The sequence below is a fragment of the Neomonachus schauinslandi genome, chromosome 1, assembly GCF_002201575.2.
Source record: "Neomonachus schauinslandi chromosome 1, ASM220157v2, whole genome shotgun sequence".
Taxonomy (NCBI): domain Eukaryota; kingdom Metazoa; phylum Chordata; class Mammalia; order Carnivora; family Phocidae; genus Neomonachus; species Neomonachus schauinslandi.
This window is the reverse complement of record NC_058403.1, coordinates 104,812,339-104,834,383: the sequence shown is the minus strand read 5'-3', so window position 1 is coordinate 104,834,383 and position 22,045 is coordinate 104,812,339. Positions and strand designations below refer to the sequence as shown.

Sequence of the window (22,045 nt, the reverse complement as noted above, 5' to 3'; positions counted from 1 at the left end):
GTACATTTTTGAGTAAAGCTCTTATCAGTAGTGAATGGCCACAAGAGAATATACTTACAATCACTAAAGGTTGCCTGACTTACTTTTAGTATTTGTGAATAGACATTTATCACTTAAAGGCTTGATGTCTCACTGGAAACTTTGTTCAATAATTATATTCTCAGGGCTAAAAAGAATTCAGTACAGAATTTATTACTGCACAGATCACAATCCATTTGAACTCCTAGAGAAGCTATTTAAACATTGTGACCTTCATTTTATTAGGTACTCAAGTTTATACTGCACATAGGATGGATTCAAAAATATACAGAGGAAAAACCCACAAATAGTATTTTGTGGCCAAAGCTACCTCTAGACCAGTTATTTGGAATTCAAAATATACAAAGCAGCTTTACAAAGGAGTCTACAATTTTAAATGTTGATTAGCAGTTAAAAAAACAAAACAGTATTAGGAAAAAAAATCTAATCTACATCTTGGTGAGAATAAAGTGTGTTGGGGTAAGTGCAACAAAGCAAGTAGTCACTTGCAGCTGACCTCTTTTTTGAAAACTGGAAGCTGTATCAGAAAAGTTATGAAAAAAAGTAAATCTAAGACAAAGTTAAGTTTCCAGAATTCAGTATTTTTGAGTATTTACATGTTACTAATCCACAGTAGGCTGATGCCTCCTGGGCACTGACTGGCCGGCAGAGTCAACTAACACAATACATGAGGGCCAGGTGCTTCTGCTTATACTTTTCAGTCCAAGAACACTTCAGTGCTCACGTGTTGGGCCATGCCCTTGGCCACTTCCACCATTTGGGTAAAAGTAAACAATAAGTAGGATCTGACTGAGTTATGTTTGGAAGGGTTCTCAATAAATGAGACATTGTGTATGAAGTGCCTGGCAAACAGAAAGAGCCCAATAAATGTTAGCTTTTAAAAAATTCTGCAATTGCATTGGATAGAACCCAGAAATAGCAGTGAGAGCCATGGTTGCTTCCAACCTGGGAGGCCTGTCTGCAACCATTTTATTCAAACTTTTGCAGGAATATATGGTACTGTGTTCTGGTTCACAGGATAAAAATAAAGTTGGGCTAACTATAATTTTGCCATGCTCCTTTGGTACAGTTCTGAACTCACTTTGAAATTAGCAATCTTGGGGAGACTCCCTGATATTTTTATCAGACTTGCCGACAAAGTACCTATTCTTCCACATGCTTTTCATGGGAGGCGGTGAAGAGGGGGAAATAATATTACTTACCAAATGAATGGGATGAATGACAGTGCCCTGCTGGATCAATATCTTAGGTAAATTCGTAATAGAAACAAAAGCACAGACACTGTGTTCTCATAAATATTACTACTACAACACAAAGTTCTGCAGACATTGTGGAAAGCCCTCATTTAGTCACTTTACAGAGACTCTTCTCCCAAAACTAGGGACTATATTTTTTTCTTTCAGGGGTCATTGACCTACAGGGGAAAACAAATAAAGGGTCTCACAGGAGATGAAAAGGAACTTAATTATCACTGGATTACTTTATAAAGTCACAGTAAAAAGTGAAACTTAGCTGATTTAAAATTTAAGAACAGAATAACACAAAACTTTATTCAGTATGTCCAATGATAGGAACATTTTAAATTCTACTTCAGTTCTAGTATGGCCAATAATGGGGAAAGAAAAGTAGTGGAAAAACAAAAAAAGACAAGGAAAGAAACTCAGAGGGAGGGAGAGAGGGAGAGATTGAGATCAACAGAGAGTCAAGAATAAACACACAAGACACTGGGGAGAGGCTTATTGGATTACTTTTTGAAAAAGTAACACCCTGGGCACCTGGGTGGCTCAGTCGGTTAAGTGTCTGCCTTTGGCTCAAGTCATGATCCCAGGATCCTGGGATTGAGCCCCATATCAGGCTCCCTGCTCAGCAGAGCCTGCTTCTCCTTCTCCCTCTGCTGCTCCCCTTGCTTATACGCTCTGGCACTCTCTCTATCAAATAAATAAAATCTTTTAAAAAAAAAGTAACACCCGGTCACAACTCTTCATCTGTGCTGAGGTCTTTAGGAATAACACCTTTAACTGCTACTTTTTACCAAAGCTATTCTTCACAATTTATTAACTCTCTTTGTCCTTGAAATTCTTACTGGGCCTACCACTCCCTGTTCAGTAGAACTTTCTCTGATGATGACAATGTTCTAGATATGGGCTGTCTGATGCCATGGCAACATGTGACTACTGAGCACTTGTACTGTGGCTAGTGCAATAAAGGAATGGAATTTTTTTATTTCATTTTAACTCAATAGTCACATGTGGCTATCTTATTGGACAGTGCAGGTCTAAGGGACATTTACGGTGTGGACATTTATGGTGGAAGGAAAAATGGTCTCGAGGCCATATAGCTATGACTAAGGACAGATGAAATCACAGAATGAATTACAGCCTTTCAGCTGTATCTTCTCCCATCCTTAAAGCGTTTCCTTTTCTTACCATATACACGAACTACTCAATAAATAGTATTGCTGATAATCATACTACTAGCTAAACCAGCCTCAGAAGAGTCATCTTGCTTTAGGTGTGCAATTTCTGTTCCAGATAAAGCACTTAGTGGACCTAGATGAACGGCCTTTTTTGTGCCCCATGTCTAAACCCCATTGAGAAGAGTCCTACCTTCATTGTCCCTCAACGAAACATGCTGAACATGAATAGCTGTTGAAGGTTCTTCGCACTTCTCATAAGCATGCTGTACCTGACCACTTCGTCCGCTGTCCTCTACTCCCCTTAATCCTTTCTTCAGTCCTCTTATTGCTTATCTTTCCCAGATGAAGAAAAATGCTCTTTGAGGGGGTGGAAACTCAAAGTCGTTGGTGGGCCTTGGGGCAAAAATATCAGCCAGGTTAAGTGTACAGGGTAGATCTATCTCCAAGACTTTGGGGAACAAGGCTTTTAGCAGTGTTCAGTACTTCATGCTATCATTTTTATTAATAAACAGCTCTCATCAGTAGTTTGACTACTGTTTGAGCACTGCTCTGCATCGTTTAATCACCTCTAAATCTATAGGTTTTAGTTTTCTCTGTATTTATTCAACCTTACTTCATTCGATAGTAATGCCTCTTTCTCTGCTAGTGAGCCACAGATAATTTTTCTTGTAAGAGCTGCATTTTTGACCTCATATAATCCTCAAAAAGGAGAGATGGGGGGCTGGGGGCGCCTGGGTGGCATAGTCGTTAGGCTTCTGCCTTCGGCTCAGGTCATGATCCCGGGGTCCTGGGGTCAAGCCCCACATCCGGGCTCCCTGCCCCGCGGGAAGCCAGCTTCTCCCTCTCTATCAAATACAGAAATAAAATCTTAAAAAAAAAAAAAAAAAGGAGAGATCGGGGCTATTGAGACACTTGAAAATCACACCAACAGCTGCCCCTACCTGGGTTAGTCACAGAATCACCCCATTCCGGTAGGCAGCGGTTGTCTCTTAGTAGTCGGTCATTAATAAATACTTGCTTTATGAAGGTAGGAAAGTAAGTCACGTGTAAAGGTGAGCAGCCTCCTATAAATAACTTGTGTACTAGGGGTTCTCAAGATACCCAATGAACAAGCCCTTACATCCCGACTACTTTGGGGCTAGGATGAAAATTCTAATACCCTCCCAACTGCCCTCGCTGCAATGCCAATGACCAGAGCTTCCCTTTACACCCTTTACAGGTTTCTCTCCTCTTAGCGCTCAATAACTATAATTGCCCGCTGCTGTGTCCGCCATGCGGGGTGTAGAGCCAGGGATCAGAGGTATAGTGACTTGGGCCTCCACTGCAGGCCGAGTCTCTCTCCAACCCACCTTGAGGCTAGGGACATTTCTCTCCTCCTCAGCAGCCTCTACCACGACTCCAGCCCGCCCTCCCCCGCCCTGCCCTTCGCACCCCGCCCTTCGCGCCCCTTCCTTCCCTCTCACAGCACTCTATAATACAAGCCCTCCCCTCCAAACCCTCATCGTGAGCTTTCCCGCTTCCGCCCGGCGCGTGGGGCCTGGAGCGTGGCAAGGGAGCCCCACTCTGCGCTGGCGAACGGCGTGGGCCATGACGTCACCGCGCTCTGACGTCGGGCCGACGTGTAGCATGGTCTCCCGGGAGACCGGGAAAGCCGTTCGCACTCGGAGTCGAGGTCTAGGTGAGACAATGGAATGACTTCCTTGAGTCCCCCGGCCTACCCAGTCCCCCGGGACGCAGTTCCGGAGCGGAGGCGTGCTGGCATGGGGGGCGGGGGGAGAGGGCCGGAAAGCTGAGCCGCGGCGAGGGAATATGGCCCCGAGCGTCTCCTTCGCCCCCCCTTTGCGGCCCCTGCACAGCTTCCGCGAGCCCGCTCGGCCCCGCCGTCCTCTACTCTCCCTGAGAGCGCAGCTCGGCCTCGGTCCCGCACCCTCCTCCCTCCTCCCGCCACTGCAGGTCCCGAGGGAACGGGGTTAGAAAGGGACGGGTTTCAAAACCCTTCCAGCAGTTTTGGCTGGCCTTGCAGTTGGTTTCTATTTGGAAAATGCCGCCGCTTCAGGAATGTCTTAGAACATGAACTCCGTTTCACCTGACCCTGACCCGCTCATTTGCGGGTGATTCACACCACGGGAAGGGTGTGTTTACGGAAGGGTCTCAAAGCCGAACGTGAGTTAATGGCCCAACGTGACACTGCTGTGATGAAGGGAATCGGAAGTGAACAATCCAGGACATTTCTGTGTTTTCGACATCTTCGTGATCCTGTTAAGAGAGCAGGTTCACAAATACTTAGTAGCTGCTGCCAGTTTCACCGCACCTCTTGTTCAAGGGCAGTCTACATGTATGGAATGTGAAAGAATAAAAGAAACTGATTTGATAAAACATGCAAAATAATATAAGAGTGAAGTAACAATTTAAAAAATTGCCGTGTTGCCAAAGGGGAAGAGACCTTCCCCCCTCCGTTTCTTGAGAAACTTTGTATTTGTGAATGTTTCCTCTGTTCCTTTAATACCTATGCAAATCTTTTTAAAGACCCAGAATGTTTTTCTTGAGGACGTGAGAGCCATTTCTTTAAAATGTAAACATCAAGGAAGCTATCTCCTTGTCACCTTGGGAATTTCGCCTGGGCAGCTTACTTTAGTACCAAGGGCTCTGTCAGAGAGATTTGTATGCCTTAGCACAGTCGCAATTAACTAGCGCAGATAGCTACTTCAATTACTAGGTGAACTGAAAACGAACTATGAAATTGTGTAACAGACTGTATTGAGGATGAGTTACCATTTCTCTCGAGAAGATGTATGTAATGGATTGTATCTACATAGCTGTATAAAAATGGGATTTCTGTCTTTGTAGTCTCATGCAGATTGGCTCTGATGCGCATCACAGTCTAGTTAAATGATTATTCAGTAATGAGACTGTTTTCTTTCTGCATTGTGGAGAGATTTTCTGGGTTGGCAGTATTTAATTTTTAATTTTTTCTTCAATAATTAGAACCTGCCAAATTTCCCTACTTGCTATAATAATAACACAAAGTTGGAATAGCTTTAGAGATAAGGTAATAAAAACTGTTCCACTGGTCCCTTGTTTATACTGTCACTGGATCCATGCTCTCAAATAATTTTATGGGTGGAATTTAAAAAGGAGATTTAGTTGGTAATTTTAGGAAAAATTCTACTCCCACCAGAGTTTAATTAAGATGATGCCATCTTATTTTACTGATGGTGAGTCCATTGTAAAATGACAGAAGAGAGAATAATGAGCCTCCTGTGAATTATGAGCTCTTGCCACATCAGAGACAGTTCGCCAAACATCAGATTATCATGTACTTGGCTATGTGGGCCTATGTTAGCTATGTCAGTTAACTGTACCCACCCCCCCCCACACACATACATTATCTTTATATGGGAAGACAGCTCATTATTTGTTTTAAACAGCATCTCATTAAAACAGCATGCTTTGTGGAATTTTCTTCCACCAATGGTTGCACTATTAAAAAAAAAAAATACTGCCACTACAGAAATTTTTGTTGACTACAATTTCCCTAACACCTTGTTGTGGCTGAGGTTGCTGTCTCTGATAGAGTACTATGCCTCCAGTCTATCTTTGTGTCAAAACCCTGCTCTGATCAAAAGCAAACAGCCTCTGGAAGCCTTCCCTAGTTTCCCATTCCCACCGGAAAGATAAGACATTTTTCCTTCCTCAACTCCTAGGTTGTTCTTTGTCTACTACTCCTGGCCCTCAGATTTTCTTCCTTGCTATGGAATTGTGCCTGTATCATCTTACTCTGCTGCCCTCTTTCTACTCCTCACTCCTTAGATGTATATATAAACATTTCTCATGAAACTGGACTGTGTATTTTCTCCATATTTGGGAAAGATTAAAAAAACCCGAAAGTACTGTCTCCATTCATCTTGTGTAGTTACATGAAAGTAGTGATAGAATTTTGTTGAGTTGTTTTATTAGAAAATGAAAATCTATTAAAGTAAAATATCTGCATAAAATTATGTAAATGTTCATCTTAAGTAAAATGAACACTTCTCATGCTTTGATGACTCTTCAGTGCCTGCATATGATACTTAATTTGATAACTATTTTTTTCATACTTCATCCTCTAAACCAGCATTCATGTCACAATTGTTTTTCTTATCTGCTGAACTAAAATACTATATTTAGATACTTTTAAGTTTTTGGACCCCACCCCTTTTTTTAAGAAAACAGAAATAGGCCTGTTTAAAATTTTAAGTGACACTTACTCTGTATTTGCAAAACAAATCATTAGTAATAAACTACCACAGAAATTACAATTAGACTATAAAGTTCTAAAGAAAGAAAATGTTTCTAACTCAGTTGTCTGTTATCTTTCCTATTATATTGGCCTAATAGCTAACTGAGAAAAGCCCAGTTGGTTGTACCTTTTAACATTGAGTTGATGAAATAACCGTTAAAAGTTATCACCATTCATCTCTGAGTTCTCCCAAGAATTTATATCTTTTAATTTGAATTTTATTCACATTATTTCAATTCTGACTATTGCTATCAATGTTTTTATATTATTTTACTTCAGAACTCATATTTTGGGAAATTATGGATCGCCATATCCCCATGCATGCATTACCTGAAGAAATCCGAAAGGTATGATATTGTATTGTGTTATTACAGCATAACATTAAGAGCATTTTAAGGTAGATATAAAACCTGGGGGAATGATTTTAGAGGTTTTACATTTATTTTGGTCAGGGCATCCTGCAATGAATTGCTGGAGTGGTAAAGGAAATAACCATAATGGCCAAATTGTAGAATTCAATTCAGTGCAAAGAATTTTTAACCTGTGAAGGAAGACATCTTTAATTCCAGCACAGTATTTGACCAGGTATTTGTGGAGCTTTTGTGAAAAGAGGGACTCAGGAGTGTCCAAATACTATATTTAAATATTTTTATAGCAGCTTTTCAGGAGAAAAAAACTTGTAAAAAATGGAAATACATGGGCCTGTTTAAAATTTTAAGTGAATCTTATTCTGTATTTGCAAAATGGATAATTAATAGTAAGCTATTATAGAAACTACAATTAGTTTGTAAGTTCATGTGATGCTAAATGTTGGTGTCTCTCTCCATATAAAGGTCTATTTCAGTTTCACCTTAATTTTTGCCACTTATCATGTACCAAGCACTGTTTTAAACCCTTTCATATATATCAACTCATTGAATCTGGTTAACAATCAATTTTTCTTTACAGTTCCTATCCTGCTCTCCTCCCTGTGAGTTAATAGCTATCCTCAGGCAGAAGCATTTATCCTATATTTAGTTTGGCAATGCATACATTGTTAACAGTTTAATTTTTAAAATATCTCTTTTGAAACTGACAAATTGTGTATTGAAACCTCAAACATTAGCTATCATTAATCATTGAGATTTTTCGGTAAATCTACAGTCAACTCTTAATTAGCCACCAGTCCGTTACTTTTTACTTAAAAATTGCAGTCATCCCTCAGATATGCTTTTATCCTTTGTGCACATTGCTTTGGGCTGCCTGTTAGCATTAATCATTCCATTGATTTAACTTGATGCTTAATGTTACTGCATGTCCTTCAGATTTATGTAAAATGCAACCTAGCAGGAACTGGAAGGGAAAAGACCCAGAAAAAGACCTTTTAAACCATTGCATTTAATTTGCTTCACCTTTTAAGTTACATGTAAGAGATATTAAGCACAGAGAGTTTAGCTATGCTATATTTAGCTGAGAAATGGTGCTTATATGTGTTTGAAGACATCGTATATTCTTCCTCTCTCGCTCAACTGAGTTCTTTCCATGTACTAGGCTGGTATGGTAGAGATTAAGAGAAACAGAACAAAAGCGTCAAAGAAACAATACCCATACTGCAGATCGTAAGGAAGAGGATATATAATGACATGAAAAAATAACTCTAGAAGACAGTTAATGATTTAAATGTCATATAAGGTAGTATCTTCTTTGAGAGTGGAGAGGTGGGGTGGGGGAGGAATCCCTGATATTGGGATGGTCAACGGGGGAGCTTTATGTGGGCGAAAGCCCTTGAAGGCTGTGTATTTCTATAGACAGATGGGAATAGGGCATCCTAGGCCAAAGTAACAGAAGCTTACTGGTGAGAAAAAGCTGGCCAAGTTAGAGAATGTTTAACAATGTGAATGTTTTGAATATGTGAAAGAGTATGTATTTATTTTGACGATACTGTTCTCAAAGTTGCAGAATGCTTTCTTCTCATGTTTAAGGTACTATATAAGTAAATTGTTTAAAAATGGTAAAAACCAATCCTTTCATAAATCTACAGATAAATTCTTAAGGCAGGAGTGGCAGGCAGCTGTCCATACAGTGCAGAGAAGGGACATCAGGAGAAACTCAGCTGCCTAAGGCCCTGGACAATTATGCTGCTTGTAGCCCTTGTCCTGATGGATGTTTAGAATGTAAAGTGCAGCTCTGCACTTTTTCAGACCCAAGTTAGATACATTTATACCACAAATATTTATCAAGTGCCTATTATGTGCTAGACACTGTTCTGGGTACTTGATTATAACACAAGGAAAATGTCTACATGTAGCCACAGCCTATTAAGCACAGTCTAAGAATAAGTCAGTTATTTGTTTTCCACAACTTCTTACTTACCTTTGATTCATCTAGATTGTCCATAATGCAACTTGTTAAATTGCTCACTGATCAGGCAGTATATCTATTTAGTCAGCTTACATACATCATTTCGTAAAGAACCATGTTAAATAGATAAATAGCTTATAATGGTAAGAAGAATACTTCAGATTAGAACCATTTCATTATTTTTTTCAGTTTCTTATATTAAGTTTTTATTTTAATTCCAGTACAGATAACATACAAGTGTTATATTAGTTATAGGTGTACATTTTAGTGATTCAACAATTCTAGAACCATTTCATTATTAATATGAAGAAAACAATTTTTTTCCATCATGGCTTTGAAATTGTGCTCATTTCTTTATTAGATAAACAAGTATGTGAGGTTTGTGGATCAGTATGTGGTGACAGGTTTTTCAAAGGTTTCTCTTTTTTTTTAATTGTTCTTCTGTTAACCTTTTGTGTTAGTTTTTATGCTGACTCTTCTTTCTAGAGAAGCACCTGCTGTGTTTCCTTTTTTTTTTTTCTGTGTGTAGGCAAGGAAGGTTAGTGTAGAAATCAAGAAAGAAAAGGTGAACTTTTCCTATTTATTTCTTTCTGTACTTTTGATATATGATCTGGAAATAGATGGTCAATAAATCCCATGAAAGATACATGATAATGTGAAAATGTACTATACTGTACTATTAATAGCAAAATAGGTAGTAATTGAAAGAGTTGCAAGAAAAAGTAAGGGTGGTGGGGACAGGTGTGGAGAAGAAATGCTGATGACAACCAGCACAGTTAGAGAATCCATTTCTTGATTAGAAGCCTACAATTGTTAAATTAACTCCCCCTGATCTCATCATCTTAGGAAATCTTAGAGAAGAAAGAATAAAATAATCTTTTTGACTCCCATTCCTAACTCTTTTTGCTTTTTATCACAGTTTCTAAGCATAAAACACACCTCAGACATCCATATCCCTAAGTGGCAGAAAATGTAAAACAGGCCCATGGGCTGGACAGCAGGACCACACTTGTCCACTTTGTCTGCTGCTAGACTACAGTTCACTTGTGAATGTTCTTAGACCATATCTCTAAATCTACTCTCTCTAGACTGAGCTAACCCCCACCTGTCTCTGACTTCCAATATCTAACAGCTTTGCTAGAATTTTCATCCAGCATTCTGAAAGCAGAATGAACTTGGTCTAAGTTTAGAATTGCCACAATTTAAAACTAAAACAATACTTATAGATCAGCAAAGTAATAATTCTTTATTTATTCCCCTTCTGAATGTCAAATGATGTTAAAGACAGGTGGGCTTTTTTTTTTTTTTTTTAGAAAAAGAAGCAACAAACAACTTTCCTTTTGCTGTTTTTGTTAGGGGACATATGCAGAAGTCAAAATAACCAGCAAACTAATGGAAAAATTAGTTCTTTTGCAAAAGTAAGACTGATCTCTTGTTTTTTAAAACGGTGACAAAATGAACACTTGTAATAGAATTTTAGCTTCAAAAGATATTTATTACCACAGAACACAAAGTAAAATAAAGAGACCAGAGTTGTTTATTTTATAAAACAGAAGTGGTGGTGCAAGGGCTAGAGAGCACACTGTTCTTTCTGGAATAACAATCCCTTTCTCTAGCAGTAACGGCTCATTTTGTCCTGTTTCAGTAAAGTAATTTTAGTACTTTGGAACTTTGAAATTTATTCAGAATAACAGTTTTATGTTTCCAAGCACAGATTGTCATTGCCAGAAAAAATAAACGTAATTTTCCAGGTCATTTTGGGCCACTGTGGCTAGGTCAGATTTTGTGTTGAGTTAAAGTAGAGGAAAAAGAAAGAGAATATAGTCATAGAAATGTTAGCATAGCATCCTAGAAAAGTGATATTTGTATGTGGGTGTGAGTATGTGTGTTGTGATTTTAAGCTATTGTAGTTTTAAAACTTAATGACAAAAGAAATAGGAAGCAATGTAATTTTTGGAGAGACTATTCAGTTAATATTGTAATCCAAGATAGTTCATTAGGAAAAACAGTTTTTTTTTAAAAAAATTACTACGAATCTTGAAAAATCTGCAAAATACCTCTCTTTTTTTCCTTTTTTTTTTTTAAGTCCAAAATACTTTTGGACTATATCAATAGTTTATTCCTTTCTGTTGCTGAGAAGTTTTCCAGGGTATGAAGGTACTATGGTTTAACCTGTTGAAGGACATCTGGGTTTTTTCCAGTTTTTGACAATTATGTATAAAGCTGTAAATATTCATGTATATTTTTTATGTGAACATATGTTTTCATTTTCCTGGGGTAAATGCCCAAGAGTGCAATTGCTAGGTTGTACAGTAGTTGCATTGCATGTTTAGTTTTTTAAAACACTGTCAAACTTTTCCAGAGGTCTGTCCCATTTTACATTCTCACCAGCAGTATATGAGTGAGCCACCTTTTCTGCATCTTTACCAGACTTTGATGTTATTAGTGTTTGTTAGCTTTTCTGATAAATATATAGTGATATCTCATTGTGGTTTTAACTTGCATTTTTCTAATGGCTAATGATGAATATCTTTTCATGTGCTTATTTGGCATCTATATATCTTCTTAGGTGAAGTCTCTCTTCCTGTCTTTTGACCATGTGTTTTCTAATTGGATTTTTTTTAAACTGTTGAGTTTTGAGAGTTCTTGTGTAATCTAGATAACAATCCTTTGTCAGATATGTGATTTGTAAATATTTTTTTCCCAGTCTATAGCTTGTCTTTTTATCCTCTTCACAGGGTGTTTTGCAGAACAAAAGTTTCAGATTTTGATGAAATCCAGCTTACCAGTTTTTCCATTTATGGATTATGCTTTTGGTATCAAGTATAAGAATTCCTTGCCTAGAAAATCCTGAAGATTTTCTCCTAGGTTTTTTTCCTTCTAAAATAATATTTTTATGTTTTACATTTAGGTCCATAATCATTTTGAGTTAATTTTTGTATTGGGTATGAGTTCAGTATTCCTTCCTTCCTTCCTTCCCTCCCTCTCTCCCTTCCTCCCTCCTTCCTTTTAACCTATGGGTATCTGATTCTTCCATCACTATTTGTTGAAAAGGCTGTCTTTCCTTCACTGAGTTGCTTTTCGACCACTGCAAAAAATCAGTTTGACATTTATGCAAATCTATTTCTGGGTTTGCTATTCTATTCCATTGATCTATGTGTCTGTTCCTCTGTTAATACCACACAGTCTTGATTACTGTAGCAATATAGTATGTCTTGAAATCAGGTAAAATGATTCTTTCCACTTTATTTTTTTCAAAATTGTTTTAGCTCTTCTAGTTCCTTTGCCTTTCCATATAAATTTGAGAACAATCCTGTCTGTATCTTTAAAAACATTTTGCTGAAATTTTGATAAGAATTACATTAAGCCTATATATATATATATATAAATTTGGGGACAATTGCTATTTTTAATATTTTGAATCTTCAGTATGTTTTTCTGTATATTTGGATCTTCTTTTATTTTTTCATCAGCGTTTTATAGTTTTTAGCATATAAATACTGTATGCTTTGTTAGATTTATGCCTAAGTATTTCATTTTTTTTGAGCAATCATAATCTGTATTGTATTTTTAATTTCACTGTCCAGGTGTTCACTGGCAATCTGTACAACTATAATTAGTTTGTTTATGTTATTCTTCGATCATTGACCTTGCTGAACTTATTTGTTCTAGTTTTATTGTAAATTCTTTGGGATTTTCTATGTAGACAATCATGTCCTCTCAAATAGGGACAGTTTTCTTTCTTTCTTTCTGGTATGTATACCATTTACTTCTTCTTGCCTTCTTGCTATGCTAGAACTTCCAGCATTATGTTGAATAAGAGTAGAGAGAATGGATATCCTTGCCTTGTTACTGATATTAGAGGAAAAAACACACAATTTTTCACCATTACATATAATGTTAGCAAAGGTTTTTTGTAGATGTTCTTTGCCAATTGATATTTAAATTGGTGGTGTAGCAACTTGACTTATTGATAAAGAAGGGTCCTGGTGGCCTTATGAAATGGTCAGGTGGCCTGTATACTTAATGATTCAAAAGGTACACTGTCCTGTCTCAAAGCGTTTCTCCCAATCCTAATGAAATTCACTAGCTAGACACTCTTTGCATCTTTTTAAATGGGAGACCTCTTAGAAAGGTTAACATTTTATACTGCGGTCACTCTTACCTTTGTGAAATAGTTTATGTTTCTTTCTTCCTTATCCAAGTACAAAAGCCCGGGATGGGTGGGGGAAGAAAACCGTTTTGGAGCAGAGAATGCCTCATTTGGGCAGCAGGAGGTTACTGGAGTGCCTTTCCTAGTTAAAGCACAGACAGGAACTTTGAAAAGGATCCGAAGCCTAATTTAACCTTTTAAAAATTTTGCATCATTTTTATATTAAATAACTATAATTTTAAAAGTACAAACACTGAACTTGCAAAGTTTATTTTATAATTTATTTTTAAATAGCTGTACGTTTAATATACTGCATTTGTTGATGCCTCCTCCAAAGTGCATCTTGTAGAAAGCAAAAACATCCTAATGTTAGCTCTTTTGTCAAGAATGACAGCATGTCGTTATTTTACTTACAAAATGAGGACATGATATAACACCAAGTTATAAGAATGAAGCACAAATTATATTTCACAAAAAACAGGTAACTTTTACTTCATTTGGGAACATAATTTCTCAAGTTTCACAAAAATGTCCTAAGTAATTAGCCCATACAAACACAAAGAATTTGAAAGGGTTATTACATTTCTTTCTGTTGTAGTTTTACTTATGGAAAATTATTTACAAGTTAATAACATGGAAAACTTTTGTTCAATATACTTATTTAACATAGATCAATCAGTAATTCAGATTGTACTAGGCCCAGTCTGGAGACTCTTCTTATGGACTTATTATTTTATAATTTGATTGTCTTGTTGTTTCTTGCTCATAATGTCATGTATGGGCTCTCTTTGTTGAACTTCTGGAAGATTCTGTAAAATGTATTACTTCATATATTTCAGCTCCATCCACCCCCCACTTAATGGCTGTGGTAAAATAACATCCTAATAGCTTTTGTAACTGTGAAATGTATACTCTTTCTAGAAAGAGTCTAAAGGCTGAGTCTAAGACATACCTATCTTCAAAATATGTGTGTCTAAGATATTTATGTATAAATATATATGTTATTTGCTTACAGTACTTACATCAGGCTGCAAATAAGCTCCACCCAGCAAGAGTTTTCTTTAGGATGAGGGTAAGGCATTTTGCCAGAGTCTGGGCAAGAACCGTGATTAATAGGCATAAGGTTAAGAACGAAAGTGCCTTCAAGTAAGCAATATAATTTTCAAATTGATGAGAAGGAACCAAAAATCACAGTGAGGAAAGGGATTATAAGAAAATACCCATCTGTTCTGAATTAGTTCAGGTCTCTTCACCTAGATAAATTATATTCCCAGGAACTGATAGTACCTTTGAATGGGCCTGTGGTTGGTGATCTTTGAGAACATGTAGAGAGTAAGAGGATAATGTACAAATGCCATCCCATGTGTAAAATAACTGTAAATTACAACTAGTGAATTCAATTTCAATCTCAGACAATGTACTAGAATATATTTATTAAAAGGTGATTTGTAGGGGGCGCTTGGGTGGCTCAGTTGGTTAAGCGTCTGTGTTCAGCTCAGGTCATAGTCTCAGGGCCCTGGGATCCAGGCTGGCATCGGGTCTCTGCTCAGTGGGGAGTCTGCTTCTCCCTCTCCTTCTGCCCCTCTCCCAACTCATGTGCAGGAGTGCACACACTCTCTCTTTCAAATAAATAAATAAAATCTTAAAAAAATAAAAGGTGGTTTGTGAGTATATACTAGAAAGCAATAACCCTTGAGCCAATTTTACGTTCATTAAGGGAACTGGCATGTAGGTCCTGCCATTCCATTTTGTGTACAGTTACTAGATCCAGGAACTGTAATAGCCATAGAATATATGGGCTTTATGAAGACATTTGACAAAGTTTGTCATAATATTCCTGAAGATAATATGAATCAGTATAAAGATAATTGGGTAGTTTAATAACCAGTTGAAAGTTATACCTTCAACTCTTCAAATGTGCTGAATAATAGATCAGTATCAACCAAGTATTTATGACATGCTGTGGAGTTCTTTCCTCAATTTTGTTATATTCAACATTTTTAATCAATGAACTGGATGGATAAAGCAACTTACAAGGATCAGTTTTGAAAAAGACACAAAGCTTAAAATTTCCTGGATACCAAAGTCAGTAACTAAAGGCTGAGTCTAAGACATACCTATCTTCAAAATATATGTGTGTCTGAGATATTTATGTATAAATATGTATGTTATTTACTTACATTTATAATCATATTTATTTTTCAGCACTTCAATCTGAAAAGCCAAATACTCACATGATAGAATGAAGGTTATTGGTTGCAAGAAATTGGTAGTATAAGAGGGAAAGAGAGTAGTGCAGGAAGATTGGGCATGGACCCCAAAGGGCAAGAAGGGCAGCTAGGTCTCAAGAGGAACTGAAGTGAGGAATTCGAAGGTCTTTGGTTCCTTTTTTCCTCTCCTACTCTGGATCCAGATTATCTTTGTCTCATCTTGTCTCTGTGTGTCTGCTCATTTTTCTCCCTCATTCCAGTAATGTGGCTAACTCTGTACCTTGCATATGATCCTTCTCCGTTGAGACTGCTTAAAGGTGTCCCAAATACCTGGGTCTTCAACACTTACAAGTCTGGTTGGCTCATCCCAGCTTAGGGCTTCGTTCTTTTGGGTCTAATGTCTAATCCTCATCCCCCAGTCAGCCATGGCTAGGGTGGATGTGTGGAGGGAGTTTTAGTCATTTTACTAAACAGAGCATCCAGGACAGTAGAAGGTGGATTCTCTAAAAAGCTGGACACAGGTGGGAAGGAATAGATTGGTATACTTAATATAATGAAAGATGGTTTTGTACTGAAGTATATATATATATATATATATATATATTAAAGATTTTATTTATTCATTTGACAGAGAGAGACACAGCGAGAGAGGGAACACAAGTAGGGGGAGTGGGAGAGGGAGAAGTAGGCTTCCCATGGAGCAGGGAGTCCAACGCGGGGCTCAGTCCCAGGACCCTGGGATCATGACCTGAGCCGAAGGCGGACGCTTAACGACTGAGCCACCCAGGCGCCCCTGTACTGAAGTATATTTTTAAAAAAATAGGGGCTTTATTTAACATAAAAGCCTGTTGTAGTATATAATATCAACATATAATTGCTGAAAATATAAAAGACAGTTGTGATCTAAGGTTGCATTAGAAGATACTACCAACGATATTACTTACGAGATATTAGAATGAGGGAGGCTTGAGCCCTCTCTTATTCTGTTTCAGTGAGACCAACCACACTGGAGTATTAAATTCTGGGCACCATACTTTGAGACATATATAGAACACTGGAACAAGTTCAGAGAAAATTATTTAGAATAAGGAAGAAATTCAAAACCATGTCATGTGGGAAACAGCTGAGGGAACTGGAAGTGTTGACCTGGAGAAGAGAAGATATGGAGTGTTCCTGAAAGCTGTTTTTAAATATTAGAAAGAGCTCTAGGGTTGTTCCACATGGTTCCTAGGAGGTCTAGGACCAGTGGATGTTCCAGGGAGGCAGATCTGGGGTCAGCATGACAAGGAATTTCCTGGTAGACAAAGCCATCAGAAGATAAACAGGCTGCTTTACAAAGTAGTTTCCCATCATTTGGGATGTTGAAATAGAGTCAGGATAATGACTTACTAAATTGGAGTAGACTTTATGAACCCATCCAGAGCTTGAACCAAGTTATCTTTATGATTTCCTCCAAACTTGTTGTTTTACAAATCTGTAATTTTGGTATTGCTGGCAGTTAGATGATTGATGTAGTCATTCGTCTGTATCCCACAGTATTATATTTTTTATTTTTTTATTTTTATTTTTTTAAAGATTTTATTTATTTATTTGACAGAGAGAGACACAGCGAGAGAGGGAACACAAGCAGGGGGAGTGGGAGAGGGAGAAGCAGGCTCCCCGCAGAGCAGGGAGCCCGATGCGGGACTCGATCCCAGGACCCTGGGATCATGACCTGAGCTGAAGGCAGCCGCTTAACCAACTGAGCCACCCAGGCGCCCCCCACAGTATTATATTTTTTAATTTGAAATTTTTATTATTGAACTTTAGATGAGCAAAATGTTACTATGTAAAAATTTGTTATTAGTTTGTTTCATCTGACTCTTGTGTAATGGCATTGATAGGCAGATGAGGTGGTGTCACTCTTAGTTAAGGGAGCAGTTTCTACAATCTTGGGGGAGGTTGCATTAAAAGTAACGCTTAAAAGTGTTGCTTTCATTTTAGTACCCTGGAGCAAATATTTAATGAAGCCATCTCTCATCCTTTGTGAATAGCAGGACAAGTAGAGTCGAGTCTACTTGAAGAACATTTATATACTTGAGACAGAAAAAAGAATTACCTCTCTCTTGACTTTGCTAAATTCCATTTTTCACTGCCCTTATGTTGACCAGAGATACATGAACATTTTATTTGAAGGAAGGAAGAGGATTTAGCTGACCTTCACCTGGCAGTTAAATATGACACAAATGGTTACAGGCGTAGGTGCTGGGTTTAGATAGACTTGGGTTTAATCCCAATGCCTCTATGTATCAGCTGGTTATTCAACTTCAGTGGTTGCCATTTCCCTGTCTATAAAATCTACCATAGGTATCTACCATACCTATGTGAAGGGAAAAGGACTGGGAGAGAAGAGGTTAGGTTCAAAATGTTTTTGCTATTTGTGGTTTTATGACAGAATTCTAGCATAAATTCTGTTAAATTCTGTAAAAAGCATAAAATGTTAAAACTGAACAGGAGCTTAAGAGTTCATTTGGTCCAATGCCAGAATTTTATAAATGAAGAAAAATGAGATCTGAAAAAGCCTAGAAGCATCTCCAGGTTCACAGTGCAACTGGCAGTAAAAGGCCCGTGGTTTCTCTCCACTTCGTGGAAAACTCTTAAAACAAGAATTTTAAAGATGTTTTCATCATTTTTAATTTTATTTCGTGGAAACTATTTCAAGAGTAAATTTTTCTTAGAGATACTATGGAGAAATAATCCCTCTGAAAGACCCTTTTCTAATTCCAAGATTTTGTGTCAGAGTCAGCATCATGCCAGTTTTAAAAATTTTATCCAGAGGTAAGCAGTGTCATAATTATCACTCCATGGCACAGTCCAGTGTACATTTACTTGATTTGACCAGCATGGTTGCAGTAACATCTTCAGTAGAACTTTGCTTTTCAGAATTTAAAAAATATCATTTTAATTTATGTATATATGTCTATATGTCTGTTTTCTAGATGTCTCCTGAAGAAAAAGTTTGTAAGTACTGTGGAGTCAGCTATCTTATTCTTCATGAGTTTAAGGCTATGGAAGAAAAAGTGAAAGTGATGGAAAAAGAGATGAAATTTTATCAAGGAAGCATAGACCGTGAAAAGAGACTTCAAGAAAAGCTACGGTCTCTTAGTCAAGATTTTGAACAGTACAGAATTGACAGTGAATCCAAAACAGAAAGGTTGGAGTCTGTTATTCTCTCCTGTCATTTTTTAGTTTGAAAGAAAAGTACAGGAAATAAATAGACTTTGAATGTTTTTCTAGAATTTTTCTAAATCAGTTATAAGTTACACTTTAATATATTTGAGTTCATTTAATCATTAATAATTATTAAACATAATTATTATAGTTTGAGCACTTCTTTGAGACATGTATTTACTATTTGAATAATTAGAAATCAGTTAATTCAGTAATTATATGCTGAGATGGGTCAAGTTTTATTTTTCCCTAGATGTATATCCTAATTTTATCATTAGGAAGATTTGTCTATCAAAAACCAGGTGAATTTTGGTAGTTTTTGATACTTAACATTTGTTTTTAAATGGCCTCAAATATTTAGATTTATACAATAAGGTTTTCATGTTTTGAAAAGGATGTCAAAACGTTAAAATCGGTACATGATTCTAAATCACTGAAATTGGAATAAAATTGAAGAATGGGTTCCTAATGCTGTTGAATCTAATCAGCAATTTAGTCTGCCTAAAGACACTTCAGTGGATTTATACAAACACTTCTGTAGAAGGGTTTTTGCTGGTATTTTATGGCTTTTCTTTTTTCTTATAAGTGATTATTTCTTCATTTAAAATATCAACAATTGATGTTAGTAAATCTTGAATTTAATGAATGTAATGAATATGTCTTTGTAAAAGTAGGAACTTTGTTAAATCTCTGAAGGATTAAGAGCTTCAATTACATTTTATTATACATTTTTATACATTAAACCTCCATTGAGCCCGATATTTCTTAGACCTTTACAAAGAAAATTTTGTTACAGTTTCTTCAATTTCAAATCTGAGTAATAAAGTATTTTGTAATATTTGAGTGGAAAAATAAAAAGTTTGAAGTATTTAGTTTAAAATTTTAGAGTTGGAGGGTTTTTGCCTGTGAGAGCAGAAATTCTTTTGCTTGCTATATTTACATTTTACTTTCCTTAATAATATATTGAATTATATAAGTCATATATAAACACACAAAGTAAAAGAAGTAGATAGAAGAAAAGGCAAGGAATTCCCTTTTTATTCTGATTTTTTCTTACTGGAGATAAAACCGCTTTTAATGGTTTGGTGTATATCTTTCTAGATCCTTTATTGTGCCTTTACCTTTATTATAGATATATTTCTTTAAGATATCTAATGTATTATATAAGATGTATAATTTAAAAATCTTTATCTTTTGATAGACTAGTTTTAAATATAAGCAGTATGTTCAATATGTCATTCTGTGACTTTGCCACTTAATTTATATATATTGAAAATTGTTCCATGTTAATACATATAGATCTATCTTGTTTTTAACTGTTACAACATTTTCCTTACTAAGAATATGCCATAATTTACTTAACCATTTTTCTTTTCAACATTTAGATTATTTCCAATACTTATTGGAATACTTATTGATAGTACCTATATTTATATTCTTATGTATGTATGTTTTCTGTGGGATAAATTCCTAGAAGTGAGATTGCTGAAAGAAAGGAAAAGCCAATTTAAAATTCTAATAAATGTTATACCAAATTGTCCTTTGAGAAGATAGTGTTAATTTATATTTGGCCAATAGTTTATAAAGTGGCCATTTTCCTACTTGTTGTTAATATTAGAGTTTTTCAGATTTTTACTTTTCTTAAGAGGGGGAGGGGCAGACGCAGAGGAAGAGAGAGAATCCCATGCAGGCTCCACGCCCAGTGTGGAGCCTGACACAGGGCTCGATCTCATGACCCTGAGATCACAACCTGAGCCAAACTCAAGAGTTGGATGCTTAACTGACTGAGTCATCCAGGTGCCCCATCAAATTTTTGCTTTTTTCTTGAGTGAAAAAAGTTACTTCATCGGTGTTTAATTTGTGTTTCTTTATTGCTAATGAGGTTAAACATTTTTTCATATGTTTATTTGACATTTATATTTCTTCCTCTATTAATTACTTGTTCATATCTGTTGTCCAAATTTCTATTGGGTTGTTTAGTTTTCTTATAGGAGTTTTTATTTTTTTATTTTATTCATTTTTTTAAAGATTCTATTTATTTATTTGACAGAGAGAGACACAGTGAGAGAGGGAACACAAGCAGGGGGAGTGGGAGAGGGAGAAGCAGGCCTCCCGCGGAGCGGGGAGCTTGATGTGGGGCTCGATCCCAGGACCCTGGGATCATGACCTGAGCTGAAGGCAGACGCTTAACGACAGAGCCACCCAGGGGCCCCTAGGAGTTTTTAATATAACATGGACATTATACTTTGTTTATATATGTTGCAAATACTTTCTCGTCGTTGCTTATCTTTTTGTTTATTGTGTTTTTCTGCATTCATTTTTTTTTTAAATATTCCATGCTAAATTCTGGTCAGGGTTCTGTGTCAAGTTCTTTTGGTTGCGAACAACAGAAACTCACCTAATTAACACTAACCTAGATTCAGGCAAGTTGAAAAACCAACATATGTTTAAAACTTTTATAGCATTGATGTTTTAGTTACCTTTTAAATCTATTTGGGATTAATTTTTGTCTGGTGGATTTATAATTTCATGTTTATTGTTGTTTTCTAAATGTATGGCTTGTTATCCCAATATTATTCATTATATCTTTCATTCTTTCTCCCTTGATTTGAAATGCTACCTATTAATTCTATTCTAGTCTATTTCTGGACTCTCTGTTTTATGCTATTGATGTCTTAGTCCATTTGGGCAAATATAACAAGTACCATACACTGGGTGGTTATAAACAACATTATTTTTTCGCAGCTCTGGAGGCTGGGAAGTCCCAAGATCAAGGTGCTGGTGTATTTGGAAGGGTAGCTCCTCCCACCCCTTCTTGATTCATAGATAGCTGTCTTGCTGTGTCCTTACAAGGTATAAGAGGCAGGGGTGCTCTCCAAGGTCTCTTTTAGAAGGACATTGATCCCATTCATGAGGATAAAAATCCTCTGTGCCTGTTCATCATTCCCTCCCTTTTAAGGACTGGCAGCCACTGATCCATTTGCTGTCTTCATAGTTTTGTTTTTTTTCCAGAATGTCATATAGTTGGAATCATACAATATGTGACCTTTTCAGGTTCTTTTACTTAGTAATAAGCATTTAAGTTTCCTGCATGTTTTTTCATGGCTTGATAGCTTCTTTCTTTTTAGTATTGAGTAATATTCCATTGTCTGGATGTACCACAGTTTATTTCTCCTTTCACCTTCTGAAGGACATCTTGGTTGCTTCCGAGTCTTGGCAATTATGAATAAAGCTTCCATAAATATTCACGTGCAGGTTTTTGTATGGACCTACGTTTTCAACTCTTTTGGATAAACACCCAAGAGTGTGATTGCTGGATCATATGATAAGAGTATGTATAATTTTGTAAGAAACTGCCAAATTGTCTTCCAAAGTGGCTCTATCACTTTGCTTTCCTG

General features: G+C 36.7%; 1 protein-coding gene across 1 annotated transcript in view; it reads left to right on the top strand.

Annotated features, from left to right (window-relative positions):
- The first annotated feature begins 4,042 nt into the window (after nt 1-4,042).
- LEKR1 (leucine, glutamate and lysine rich 1) overlaps nt 4,043-22,045 on the top strand; it is a 174,925-nt gene continuing 156,922 nt past the window's right edge. The window contains exons 1-3 of the mRNA XM_021702626.1: nt 4,043-4,133; nt 7,014-7,081; nt 18,416-18,630. Coding sequence (XP_021558301.1) covers nt 4,043-4,133; nt 7,014-7,081; nt 18,416-18,630 — 374 coding nt within the window. The remainder of the gene's footprint in view (nt 4,134-7,013; nt 7,082-18,415; nt 18,631-22,045) is intronic.